Source organism: Heteronotia binoei, chromosome 8, assembly GCF_032191835.1.
Source record: "Heteronotia binoei isolate CCM8104 ecotype False Entrance Well chromosome 8, APGP_CSIRO_Hbin_v1, whole genome shotgun sequence".
NCBI lineage: Eukaryota > Metazoa > Chordata > Lepidosauria > Squamata > Gekkonidae > Heteronotia > Heteronotia binoei.
In genome coordinates, this window is record NC_083230.1 from 29,903,268 (window position 1) to 29,917,333 (window position 14,066).

Genomic DNA, 14,066 nt, shown 5'->3' on the forward strand with positions numbered 1-14,066 from the left:
GAGGAATATTTATAATTTTTTCCCCCGTCACCAATCCAGTTTTCATGACTACAGAGAAATCTCAGCCATTGATCCATAAATAACAGGAACAATACTAACATCTTAATATTGCCATATGTAACAAAGGAAATGTCACTGGCTGCAGATAACTGTGTTAGAACAACCACTTGATTGCTCATCTTTAACCACAAAGTAAATAGAAAGAAAAGTGGTTGCATTCATTGCCTTCACTATGTCTCTTATGTGCTTTACCAGTTTTGTTCAACTTTCACCTGCAACATGCATGTGTATATTTATTACAAATGAACCCTAAGTCTACCCAAAGAGTCTGTATTTCCCCTTCCACCGATTCTTTGCTGCATGCATTACTCAGCAAAAGATAATAAGGGAAAGGCGTGAAGAACTAAAGTATAAGGCACAAATTACATCTCTATTAATTAGGAAGTAAGTGTTAGGTTGTGATCACACATACAAAATAATGCACTTTCAGCGCACTTTCCAACTGGATTTTACTGTCTGAACTGGCAAAACTCATTTGGGAAGTGCATTGAAAGTGGATTGAAAGTGCATTATTTTGTGTGTGTGTGATCACAGCTTTAGACGGTTAGGTCGACTGCAAAACAGGAGTGCTGCCCTTGCACGTTTACAATCTCTATTATGATAAATGAAGCTATCCCCCTTTCAGTTCAGCAGTAGCGCCATTAGGGTTGCCAATCCCCAGGTGGGGGCAGGGGATCCCTCGGTTTGGAGGCCCTCCCCCCCCACTTCAGGGTTATCAAAAAGCGGGGGAGGGAAGGGAAATGTCTGCTGGGAACTCTGTTATTCCCTATGGAAATTTATTCCCATAGAAAATCATGGAGAATTAATCTGCGGGTATCTGGGGCTCTGGAGGGGCTGTTTTTTGGGGTAGAGGCAGCAAATCTTCAGCATAGCATCTAGTGCCTCTCCCCAAAATACCCCCCAAGTTTCAAAAAGATTGGACCAGGGGGTCCAATTCTATGAGCCCCCCCCCCCAAAAAAAGGTGCCCCTATCCTTCTTTATTTCCTATGGAATGGAAGGAAGGCATTAAAACGGTGTCCCTGTAAATGTGATGGCCAGAACTCCCTTTGGAGTTCAATTCTGCTTGTCACAGCCTTGATTTTGGCTCCACCCCCCAAAGTCTCCTGGCTCCACCCCCAAAGTCCCCAGCTATTTCTTAAATTGGACTTGGCAACCCTAAGCGCCATTTTAAATCGCAGAAGGTGACGCAGCTATCCCCTACGAAACCACGTGTTCCCGGAAACATCCAGCTGCCTCCGTAATTAAAAAAAAAAAAATAGAACGTGACGTCCTCAATCGCTCTTTGGTATACGCACACGAAAGCGACGCTCCTACCAACTCTCACGCCTTCCACGCGTGCGCCTTAGGTTGGAAAGGGAGTGTTTTGCGCCTGCGGGTGCGTCTGAGGTGCATGCGGTCGCAAGGCGGGAAATAAGAGCGGCCGAGGAACCGTTGATGGCTTGTGGTGCGCGTCCCTTCGTGGTTCCCGCGGGAGGAGAGAGCAGCGGAAGCGACGACGAGGATGGCTGGGATATCGGCTGCGAATCGACGAGGGTAAGACATTAGCGGCGTTTTTCTCTCCGGGGCGCTTGCGGGCGGCATTTATGGGCGAGGATGAGAGGCCAGTGCCGTTCGTCCCTCCGCAGGGCGCGTGTCATTTTCTCCTTCGTCTCACCCTTATTTTCTCGAGCTCCTTTATGTGGAGCTGTGTGCCCATGTACGGAAAGTAAAATGAAATATTTAAAAAGGGGGTGTTCATGACCTGGCAACTATTCTGTGGGGTGCTAAGAGTATACAGAATTTTTAATAATGCACGATACATCTTTGTTATTCTTTTATAAACGGTGGTGGTGGGGAGAATGTCAAGTAATCCTAGACCGGACTGCCTCTGCGTAGGATTGCATTGCAAATGTGTGTATTTGGGGGAAGGCTTGTTTCTGGCTTCTTCTGCTAGTGATCATATATACAACCCTATCGGAGCTGACCTTGTAATGCATGAGTGCACGTTCTTGGAACATGTGCTGCAGCAAGGTGTGACTGCACAGGTATGTCATCTAAGGAGGTGGTTTTATGTCTTTGAATCTTTTGATAGATTTTACTAGGGAGGTTAGTCTGCCTGCCAGTGCCTGCCTAGCGTATTGTAAGGATGAAGAACAATGCGATGCTTGTTAAGCGCTACCTCACATATTGGAATAGAAATTATCTGTGATTGCAGTTACTTGTGAGGAGCCTGTGTATAAATTGCATACATGGAGAAGATCCAGTTTTTCCTGGTACTTTTCAGTTGTCTACATATAATGTGCAAAAAGACTTGCATGACCTTGAGTGTGAGATAAGTGTTTTAACAGTGACCTAATGTATGAACTAGACTTTTATCAAACAGCTTTTACAGACGGCATGATGAATAACGAAACTGTTGTGATTTTGTCTTTTGCTCAGCATTTGGGTGAAACACTACCAACTGATGACAAAGTTGAGGTTTTTAAAAAAGCATTGACTACTGGAAACTTGTCTGTGATTGAGGAACTTCTAAATTCTGGTAAGATTTTAAAATTTTCCTATTTGTAGCCCTGTGTTTCTCATTGAGTTGCAAGGATATGAAACAGCCAAGCAGCATAGGACAACCAGTAAACAGTGTAATAGGACTAGGATTGCAGAATTAGAGAACAGTGTGAACAATAATTTGTCTAGGACAAGAATGTAAGGGGGGATTCGTGATGCCTACAATAGTCGTTGCAGTGGACTAAGATAAGAGAGGACTGTAAATTTTAATTGTATTGTAATATAACAAATGTCCAGGGCTGGACATTTTTTTATAAGCACAGGACCTGTAAAATAAATCTAGAAAAGTTCTTTGAATGTGCCTGGCCTTGTGGGTGTGTATTTGAGTTGCTTTTTCCCCCTATGTTGAGCCACTCCTTTTGAGTCTACTGTTTCATAAGAAGGATAGTCTTGAAGATCTCAGACTTTATGAGTGCTGTGAGATTTATGATGATTTGCTTTTAGAAGGCAAGTGTTAAGAAGTTTTGCTTTGAATATTGTATTAATTAGATATTTATACTATACTTTTGTCTCCAGTGGGGATTTAGAGTGGCTTCCTACACTGCTCTCCTCTCCTACATGTTATCTTTATAACAACCCTGTGAAGTAGGTTAGGCGGAGAGAATATGACTGGCCCAAGGTTACCAATAATAGCAAAATTAGGATTTTGAATTTGGGTCTTCTAGATTCTAGTCTGATGCCCTAACCACCTGCACAAGCTGGCTCTTTTTGGAAATGTCTAAACCTATCATGAAATACTTAAAAGTTCTGAGGCCAGATGATCTTTGTCATCATTTCAGTATACAAGAGTATAACATTATTGTATCTGAAGAAGTGTGCATGGCTTAAATAAAACCTTGTTGGTCTTAAAGGTGCCACTGGACTCAAAGTTTGTTCTTCTTCAGGCTAGCATGGCTATTCACCTGAATCTATGATTGCTTAAAATAGAAGGTGGTAATTAGTTATTTAAAAGAAAATACTTAAATTGGCTTACCAGTTGAGGATGATTTAGGAATCTGTTTTTTTCCATTTCAATTTTAAGGCCAATTCATGAGGTCATGTTCTGGCTTTATAATGGGAGTGAGCTGATTCTGTCAAAGCCATAAAAGTTAATTTTGAACTACTCAGCTAGATCACTTTGCCTGCAGGGCAGATCTCAGATACTCCAAGTGATGTACCTTTTCTTTTTCCTCTTCATTTTTAAAATAATGTTCTGTCTGCAATTTTGACTGTGGCTTGTTAATGTAATCCCAGTTTGTGGGTTCTGTGGGGTAGAATTTGGAATGAATTTTGCAATAATTTAAAAGAAGTAAAAAAAATTTTTACGTTTCACTTAACATCATATCATGTAACAAAAACATATATATTAGTACTACAATAAGAACAGTGATCTTTTAAAGTCCAGACAATTAACATTTCCCTCCTTCACAGCTTGTCACCCCCAAAGTCCATCTCTTGTTGGTGACCCAGAAAGTCTCCAGTTCAACACTGTGCACTAGCTTCCAAGATGAAGGTTTCAAGTGAATTCCCCGTTAGATAACACAAACCCTGAAACAATAATTCTAGAATTTACAATTTGGAACAAAAGTCTCCCTCCCTTATGAGTTTCCATCCATAAATCATAGTTACCTTAAACAAGTCATAAGAGCCTATGATTAAGTTTCAGGCTCCCAATCAGGGCAGTCTTGGGGTGTTACAGGAAATGTCTTTATTTTTACTTCTCATCTCTCCAAAACAGGGTCTTGATAGATGTAATAGCTTGAGAATGTTATTTTTTTTTTCAGGTGCTGGAGATGTTATCATTAATTTTCACTGTATCTCGCTTTAAAAAACCTTGATTGCTCTCATTTCTAATGGTTTCAAGGCACATTTTCTATTTTGGAAGGAAGAATCCTACAGAAATTCGTATTATTTTGGGGTGCGGTTATTGCTTTAAATGGAAATACAAATTGTATTGCTGTTGTGTCATGCTTGAATGATAGAAATTAAAATACCCCTAAATTTTGGAAAGGCATCAGTTTAGAGCAAGGATGGCTAAACTTGTTTAACCTAAGAGCCATATAGAATAAGTGTCAGATGTTTGAGAGCTGCAATACATGAATGTTCAGTCTTTGAGAGCAGGAAGGAAGGAAAAAAGATGAGGGAGGGAGAGGTGGAAAGAAAACAGCTTTAACTTTAAATGTGTTCTTCAAGCCGCTGGTTGGTTTGGCTTGGAAAACTGATTTAAAGAGACAGATTCCTTCTCTGAGCTGGCCGATGGAGTGGTGGGGGCTTCAAGAGCCACACAATATGTGTGAAAGAACCACATGTGGCTCCCAAGCCACAGTTTGGCCACCCCTGATTTAGAGTATGAATATTCTAGGGTATTCTCAAGGAATAAGTATTCTTGACTATTTTTTAGGAATAAATGACCTGTTCTAATTCTTCCCCCTAACTGTAGTCAGTGTTAGAATCTATTGAAGATAAAGGTCTCTGCTGGGAACTTTTATCTCTCTTCCAAAATTGTTACTTTACCTTCTCAACTTAGAATCTTTGTATCTATAAAAATAAGCAGTCTTTCTGTAAGTAATTACTCTTCAGCCATCAGATACTCAGTAGAAATTAGAGAGGTGATAGTGTTTTCTTTCTTTTCTCTTCAGTGCTTATTCTAAGCATTGTTTTCAACCTTGTGCCAAAGCTGTATAAAAGACACTAGTACCATTGGGGAGATGACTTGTGTTAAAGCTCTTGGGAGCTTTCTAATGGGTGTTCAGAGACTGTGAAACATGAAAGGAATCTGTTAGCAAACAGCTAACTTATCTAAGTGGTCTAGAACATGATTCCCAACATTTTTCACACAGTGATCCACACTTCCAAATTTATTTCATATGGCAACCCATCCTGGGCCACCCTAGGCAAACTATGACCTTGGCACCCATCTATTCCAGCATGCTGTTTTCTACAATGCCCAACCAGATGTTTTTGAGAAACCAAAAAAACATTGCACAAAGGTTCTGGTGTTCCCAGTATGATGAGTCCCCTTGTATTTCTCCTCAGCCAGCTGGGCTAGATCTAGAGATTGAAGAGCACACTTGGGGGCTCAGGGTTGAGGAGATACAGGCAGATGGCAGAGAAGAGGTTGGCAGCCGGGGGATTTGTTCCCTGCATCTTCAACGGCAGGTGGAGGGCAGTGAAGCAATGTCAGGGGCTGGGCAAGAGCATGGGCTGCTGGAGCAGCACCAAGACAAAAGCCTATGCATGCACACACCTCTTTCTGTTATCTGGTTTTTCCATGGCATTCTAAACAGCTCCCGCCTCTCCAGACTTCCCCCTTCTTTCAGCTACTTTGATGACATCTTTTTTCTCATTCCATAAAGAAGGAAGGGGAGAGGCAACCCACTTTCAGAGGCTTCATGATCCACTTCCGAGTCTAAACCCACAGGTTGGGAAACACCAATCTAGGATACCTTGTAGTGTGTTGCTGTACTGAAATCACCCAGTAGTGTGATTAGAGATATACAATTTCCGAAATTTTGAAGCTGGGGGAGAGGAGGAGCACAGGGTGTTTAGGTTTTTTTTTTTTTAAACAAAATGGAAATTTGGAGAAAAACTGAAATATACAATACTTGCTGTTCTGTGAAACTTAAAACTGTTTTACTGCCTTAGCAGACAGTTTATCATTTATAACTTAGCATATCAAATTTAAAAATTATACATGCCATAGTCTTCTACAAGCAGCATTGCAAATGTGACAAATGCTCTTTGTGCTACCTTAACTCGTATATCTTAAGTTTTTGCTATCTGAAATGTAGAAAAACAGGAGTTACAGCACAAGCTTTATATTCAGTAACATAAAATATGTTATTTGGTCAGGAAAAAGTGTCACCCAGTGGGTCAATAACTATCTCTGCACAGCTAGATGTCGTTCTAGCTAGATACTTTCTTCTGTAACTACTGGCTAGAGAGAACTCAATTCTCAGTGAAACTCTGAGTTTTCCGCTGAGGCTTTGGTGCACTTTCTGCCCCACCTCCTTCTGATCTTTTTTCCCTCCAGCAAGATAGGACAATAAGTTTCTTGATATCCAATCTGTAGGAATGTGTGTCATAGTGGTTTGAAGGAGAAATTAAAAGGTCAACCACAAAAGAAGAGTCTGGTCAAAAGGGCTGCAGACACAATGAAACCTGCATGCTGCCCTCATGAAGATCAGGTATCCTAGGCTGGAAGATTTATCTTGTATTTAAGAGCTGTATATGTGTACAACATTCTCACTTAGTCTTTAACCCTCCCAAGGGAAAAAACCCAACTATATTTCTTCGGCATAGGGGTCAAAGTGACCCTACATTACAGCAAAAAGCAGTGGAAACCTGATAGTTCTTTCAGTCATGGCATTAGCTACTAAGAAAAAAACCAGGCCTCGAGAATAAATTCCTTCAGAAATGCAGAACAAAGGACAGTAAAATTTGGAATTGGACAAAAATACCCCCACTGAAAACATCAGAACTCCACAAAAACTTGAATGGGTTCAAATTGACCCTACCTGTTTTAAAACAGAAGACACAGTTAGGAATCTATAAAACAGTTTATTTTTAAGAAAACAATAATTTTTAACTGTTACAATATTGAAACTTAATGTGATAATAGTGGAACAACAAATAAGGACAAAGGGAAGCAATTAGCTCAGAAAACAGGTGGTCAGGGGTCACAGGTGAACAGTTCAGTGCACAGGTGGCTATGGGTCATCTAGAGTAACTTCGCCCTGTAATGTTGAGATGATCAAATCAGAGGTTTGGAAAATTTGAACGGTGAACAGTTCAGTGTAAAGGTCAATTCAGTGAACAGGTGGCTGGGGTCATCTGAAGTCCTTCCCCCACCCCAGATATATACAGTTGAGAATGTGAAGTTCAGAGGATGCTTTCAGATATGTCCAGGCTTATCCTGCTGGGGGATAGAACAACCCCATTTCCAAAACTGCAGTACAATTCATTTTGAGCTTCTCCATGTAGCTGTGGGCATGAGGAAAGTTTTGACAGTGCACAAACTGCTTTTACCTGCTCCTATTATAAAACTCAAACAATTCAGGTTGCAAAGACTGGTTTCCCTGGGGATCATTAAGAACATAAGAGAAGCCATGTTGGATCAGGCCAATAGCCCATCTAGTCCAACACTCTGTCACACAGTGGCCAAATAAACCAGGTGCCATCAGGAGGTCTACCAGTGGAGCCAGGACACTAGAAGCCCTCCCACTGCTGCCCCCCTCAAAGCACCAATAATAAAGAGCATCATGTGCCCCAGACAGAGTTCCATCTATACCTTGTGGCTAATAGCCATGGATGGACCTCTGCTCCATATGTTGATCCAATCCCCTCTTGAAATTGTCTATGCTTGCAGCAGCCGCCACTTCCTGTGGCAGTGAATTCCATGTGTTAATCACTCTTTGGGTGAAGAAGTACTTCCTTTTATCCGTTCTAACCCGACTGCTCAGCAATTTCATTGCATGCCCATGAGTTATATTGTGAGAAAGGGACAAAAGTACTTCTTTCTCTGCCTTCTCTATCCCATGCATATCTTGTAAACGTCTATCATGTCACTTCTCGGTCGAGCCCCAAGCGTTTTAGCCTTTCTTCATAGGGAAAGCGTTCCAACTCTTTTCTAGTTGCTCTCTTCTGCACTTTTTCAAATGCTATAATATCTTTTTTTAGGTCTGGTGACCAGAATTGAACACAGTACTCCAAATGAGGCTGCACCATTGGTTTATACGGGGGCATTATGATACTGGCTGATTTGTTTTCAATTCCCTTCCTAATGATTCCCAGCATAGTGTTGGCCTTTTTAATTGCAGTTTCACACTATCTCGACCTTTTCAGTGAGTTATCTCTCGGTCAGTCTCTGACTGTTCACACCCCATCAACTTGTATTTATAGTTATGATTTTTGACCCTAGTGTGCATTACTTTGCACCTGGCCCCATTGAACCTCATTTGCCACGTTGATGCCCACTTTCCCAGCTTTGACAGATCCCTTTGGAGTGCCTCACAATCCTCTCTGGTTCTCCCCACCCTGAATAATTTAGTGTCATCCACAAACTTAGCCACTTCTCTAGAACATAAAAACATAAGAAGCCATGTTGGATCAGGCCAATGGCCCATCCAGTCCAACACTCTGTGTCACACAGTAGCCAAAAAAATCCCAAGTGCCATCAGGAGGTTCACAAGTGGGGCTAGAAGCCCTTCCACTTTGCCCCCCCCCCCCAGCATCAAGAATACAGAGCATCACTGTCCCAGACGGTTCCAATAATATGCTGTGGCTAATAGCCACTGATGGACCTCTGCTCCATATTTTTTTCTAGTCCCCTCTTGAAGCTGGCTATGCTTGTAGCCGCTGCCACCTCCTGTGGCAGTGAACTCCACATGTTAATCACCCTTTGGGTGAAGAAGTACTTCCTTTTATCCGTTCTAACACCGACTGCTCAGCAATTTCATTGAATGCCCACAAGTTCTTATATTGTGAGAAATCATTAATGAACAAGTTAAAAAGCATTGGACCCAGTGCTGAACCCTGTGGTACCCCACTGCTTACCACCCTCCACCCCCAAAATTGCCCATTTATACTCACTCTCTGTTTCCTATTAATTAGCCAGTTTTTGATCCACAAGAGGACTTGTTCTTTTTCCCCATGACTCCTGAGCTTACTTAGGAGCCTTTGATTGATCATTGCAACCCCTAATTCCAAAAGTGGTGTAAAACCCTCAAGGCTAAAAAATGTCTATAGGTATAAATTATGAAGTTTTGTTTTGTTTTCACAGCTTGCTCCATCTATTTAAACATAGGAACATTTTTTTTTCAGTATTTGTGGGGGTAAATAGAAACCCCAGTAACAATTATGAATAGTGCTTTCATTTTTGAGCCAAGTCATTTTTGGGCCAGATCGACCCCATTTACCATTTTGATGAAACTAAAAAAAGAAGTGCAACGGGGAGGGAAGAGGGGGACTTCAGGGCACTACAGTTCATTGAGGAGAAGGCTCAACAGGAGTTTGGAGCCTATAGAAAGCTTTAAATGGGTAAACCAGTATTTTTCCATGACTTCTTGGGTAAACAGCATCAATTGCTTAGAAGGGTTAAAAGCATTCCACTCATTCTAAAAGAAAATATTTCATGAGATTTTTTTTTTCAGTACTCCACAAAATTTCCAGTTTTTCTGTTGGAAAATTTTCTAAAAGGCGTCAAAAAAAGCTTCCTCTCCCAAATTCTCCCCCCCCCCCCATCACCACTTTCCCTTGGGCATTCACATCTCTAAGTGTGATGTCCAGGTTGTTTCTTCACTGGTGTATTTGACCCACCTCATAGCTGTTGCCAATGAGACTAAGAGTACAAATTGAACTCATACACTTCTAGGTAGAATAAGTATATGAGCACAATTTGTGGAAATAAAAATACTCTTAAGCAGATATTATGAAGCATAGATATGGAACAGATTCTCATGTGATACTTTAAAGACTAAAAAGTTTATTCCAACATTAGTTTGTGGACAAAAAACCTATGTAGGATAGAAATGTTTATTAAGAAGTCACATGAATCTTGCTTATTTTTGTTGCAACAAACTAACAAGGCTGCCCCTCCAGAAGGAAAATTGGCAATGATGAGAAAAAAACAGTCCTGTATGCTGTGTGAATTAAAGCACGGCTCATGTATTTGCAAACTAGTTGCACTTGTCACCATAGCCATTTATAAGTTTTCTGAAATTGCCCCCAATACCACATTATAAGCTACCTTTGAAACTGAGGCAGTTCTCAAAAAAAGTAATGTTATTTATCAGGTCAGCATGCAGTACACACATTTCATTGTATATACATTCGATGGGACTGGAGGCCATCAGTTAATTCCTTAATATTTAGTTTAGTTTGCCGTTTTGCCATTTAAGAACCATGAGGAGAGATGTGATGATATCTTCACGGTGGGATGCACAGCTGTCAAGTTGTCTTGCATGTGTGCATCTCAACTGCCCCTTAATTTGCCTCCAAAAACTATGAATGTGTCCCAAGGATTAAGTAAAGGTTCCATAGTAAAGAATCATTGTACTAGAAGTGACCAATGAGACTAAATATCAATGTTTGTTTTTGTTCCAAATGGAATTTAAAATTCTGAAACTTGATTAATGATGCTCATAAAAATGTTACAGGTCTAAATGTAGAATCTACCTTCAAGTTTGGATGGACTGCTTTGATGTATGCTGCAAGTGTGGTTAATGTGGAGCTAATGCGTATCCTTCTGGACAGAGGTGCAAATGCAAGTTTTGAGAAGGGTAGGTATTGGCTTTCAGTAAATCTGAGTTTCCAGTTAATTAATTGATCGCTAATATTGTAATAGACAAGATTACCCCTTGTCATTTAAACATTACATAAAAGCCTTAAATTCTACGATCTCTGGTTTTCATTAACCAGAATCAATTTATGAAAGGGGTAGATTCTGAACTTTACACCCAAGAATCAGAGAATAGAAGATTTGCATGGATTTAAAACCAATGTGTCTGTTTAACATATTAGCTGTTCCTTAATCTGTAGAGCAGTGTTTTTAAAAGATGTAGAAGATAGACAAATCTGAGAAAGAGAAATGGATTTGAGAGTGTTTCTGTAGATTTGTACATAGAAATCTTTGTCCAGTGATTGCCTTATTTAGATAATTCACAGTAAATAGAATTTTGAGAGAACTAACTATGTAAAACATGTTTTTAAAGCAAGGTTTTACAATAGTCATTCTGAAAGGGAAAATATTTTGGGGGGTGCAGTTTTTCTTAGATTTCCATTGGGAGGGGGTGGCTGGTCTGCTGCAACGTGCTCTGAGTCATAGAGAGTTGAAGATAACTGTCTTGCCTTGAGCACTGGTGATACCTAATAATGATGTGGAGTCCCCCGGTAAAATAATCTCTGTGTGTGTCTCTTTCTGTCTCTGTCTCTATCACTATCATTACAACCTTTATTGGCATAACAGATCAAAGGAGGCAAAATGAGAGAAATAGAATCCTAATACATCTCTCTCCTTTTAGAAACCTGATACAGAAAGTTCACCACCATTTCAGTAGTTGCAGCACTTTACATAGAAAGAAAATTAAAGGGGCTTATTCTCATCTAATTGGCCTTTCAAATCCAATAATAACCAATCTAAACACATAGCACAAAGTCCTTCTCTCTCAGCAAGCATTGTTCTCGGTTGATAACAGTTAACATAACTGATTGCAGTGGTGCATTGTCTTGCAGAAATACTTCTTTTTAATATACAGTTCTACAATTACATTCCTACTTAAGCTGCAACACCTAGTATAGGCAACCCAAGTTACCAGGATTGAGGTTTAAATCTAAGACGCTTTTTATTTTAGTATTCTTAATGTGGTGAAAGAATATTGTTATGTAGGAGTTAATTTCCCTAATGGGTCAATACTGGGATGATGATGCTCAGCTTGGCAAAATTTATATTGCAGGGGGAAAGTGGTTTGGTGTTCCCTGACCCAGTTGCCATAAAAGATAAGCATAAAATAGCAAGATGAAGAAGTAATTTATACAGTATATTTTGGGAGAACTATGTTTACACGAAGGAGTGCTTCTGCAGCTGCAGAGAACAGCTACAGAAAAGCTTTATGTAAAAAAATTTCTGCACATTAGCAGTACAGTTGTTTAAAGTTTGAGTATGTCTTGGTGACTTAGTGTAGTAGTCTGTTGCAGATATGTGCTGCTTCAGGTTATTGGAGACCTTATGCAAACTTGATAGTGTTATCAGCTTGCTTGCATAAATTTCATTTAGATCAATATACAGTTTTGATGGCTGCATGTACTGCACGTGCTTCAGAAGAGCAGATTTTGAAGTGTGTAGAACTGGTTCTCTCAAGGAATGCCAATCCTAATGCTGCATGCAGGTAAGCAGGTATTTTGCAGTTCAGATTGCTTAATTATGCCTTCATCCTTTAACAAAACAAATACAACCCCCAAGCATTCTTCATGCACTGTCATGTCTTAGTTTTCTGATTGTATTGTCTTCTGATTCTTTATTTCTATCCTTTTTGGATTGTTTGTTCACTGTTTTATGATGTATGATAGAATTGTTTTTATATTTTGCAGTTTAACTTCAGTCTCAATTAGAAAAATGGGCAAATAAATAAATAGGCCCATAGATGAGCAGGGTGGCAATCCAACCAGTTTATTTCTGGTTAATAACTTGTGGGTGATCTCATGCAGGATGTCAGAGCATTGGCTACTTAAAGCCTGGATTTACGAAGTGAAAAATTTGCTCCATTTGCTTTGAAGCGTGTGGGAAGCTTATTATCTGTAGCATCTGCCCAAGTAATAATGGAATTTTACTATACATTTTACACCAGGTCAAATCTAAGGGGGGTAATAGAAAAGTACCACTTTCTTGGATGAGCAGTATAGTTTACAAGCCCATTGAAGTTACTTTTTTTATGGCTGCTTGTCAGGATGGGCTTCAAGGTACCCTGGTCCTGATTTAGTGTTTTAAAAGTAAGTACCAGTACCTTGAATTGTGCCTGATGACAGATGACTGTAGGCACTGCTGTTAAACAGGCAATCTTAGATGTCTCTTGCACCCCTTTTGTATCCAGATCCATTGTTGAAATCCATAGACTTACCTGATGAGTATTTACAAGACTGTGTAACATAGAAAAGGGACCTCTTAATCTCCTTTCTTTTTGAGAGAGTTGCTACTTTGTCTGACAAGGGGAATGTTGTGGACGTTATTTTGACTTCAGTAAGGTTTTTGACAAGGTTCCACATGATATTCTTTTTGACAAGTTGGTAAAATGTTATTTGGATCCTACTGCTACGTGGATTTGTAACAGATTGCATCCAAAGAGTGTTTGTTAATGGTTCTTCATCCTCTTGGAAAGGAGTGACTAGTGGAGTGCCTCAGGGATCTGTCCTGGGCCCTGTGTTGGTCAACATCTGTATAAATGAGATGGATGAAGGAAGTTGCAGATGATACTAAATTGGGAGGGGTAGCAAATACAGTGGGAATCAAGATTCAGGGTCATCTTGACAGGCTAGAGACCTGGGCTAAAACCAACAAAATGAATTTCAACAGAGTTCTGCATTTAGGTAGGAAAAATAAAATGTTTAAATATAGGATGAGGGAGATTTGTCTTGACAGTAGCACATGCCAAAAGGATCTAGGGGCCTTAATAGATTGCTGAATATGAATCAGTGGTGTGGTAGTTAAATAATCAAATGTAATTTTCGGCTGTATCAACAGAAGTATAGTGTCCAGATCACATGTCCTATGAGGAGAGGTTGAAGGAGCTGTGTACATTTAGCCTGGATAGGAGATGACTGAATGGTGATATGATAGCCACCTTCAAGTCTTTGAATGGCTGTCATATATAGAGGATGGAGTGGAGATGTTTTCTGTTTCCCCAAAAGGTTGAATCAGAACCAACAGGATAAAATTGAATCAAAAGACTCCTTGGCTAAACATTAGGAAGAACTTCCTGACAGAGCAATTCCT

General features: G+C 40.1%; 1 protein-coding gene across 1 annotated transcript in view; it reads left to right on the forward strand.

The window, feature by feature from the left end:
• Positions 1-1,329: 1,329 nt before the first annotated feature.
• The window catches only part of ASZ1 (ankyrin repeat, SAM and basic leucine zipper domain containing 1), a 58,061-nt gene continuing 45,324 nt past the window's right edge, over positions 1,330-14,066 (forward strand). Inside the window, exons 1-4 of the mRNA XM_060244854.1 lie at positions 1,330-1,594; positions 2,480-2,579; positions 10,738-10,860; positions 12,354-12,465. Coding sequence (XP_060100837.1) covers positions 1,496-1,594; positions 2,480-2,579; positions 10,738-10,860; positions 12,354-12,465 — 434 coding nt within the window. The 5' untranslated portion in view covers positions 1,330-1,495. The remainder of the gene's footprint in view (positions 1,595-2,479; positions 2,580-10,737; positions 10,861-12,353; positions 12,466-14,066) is intronic.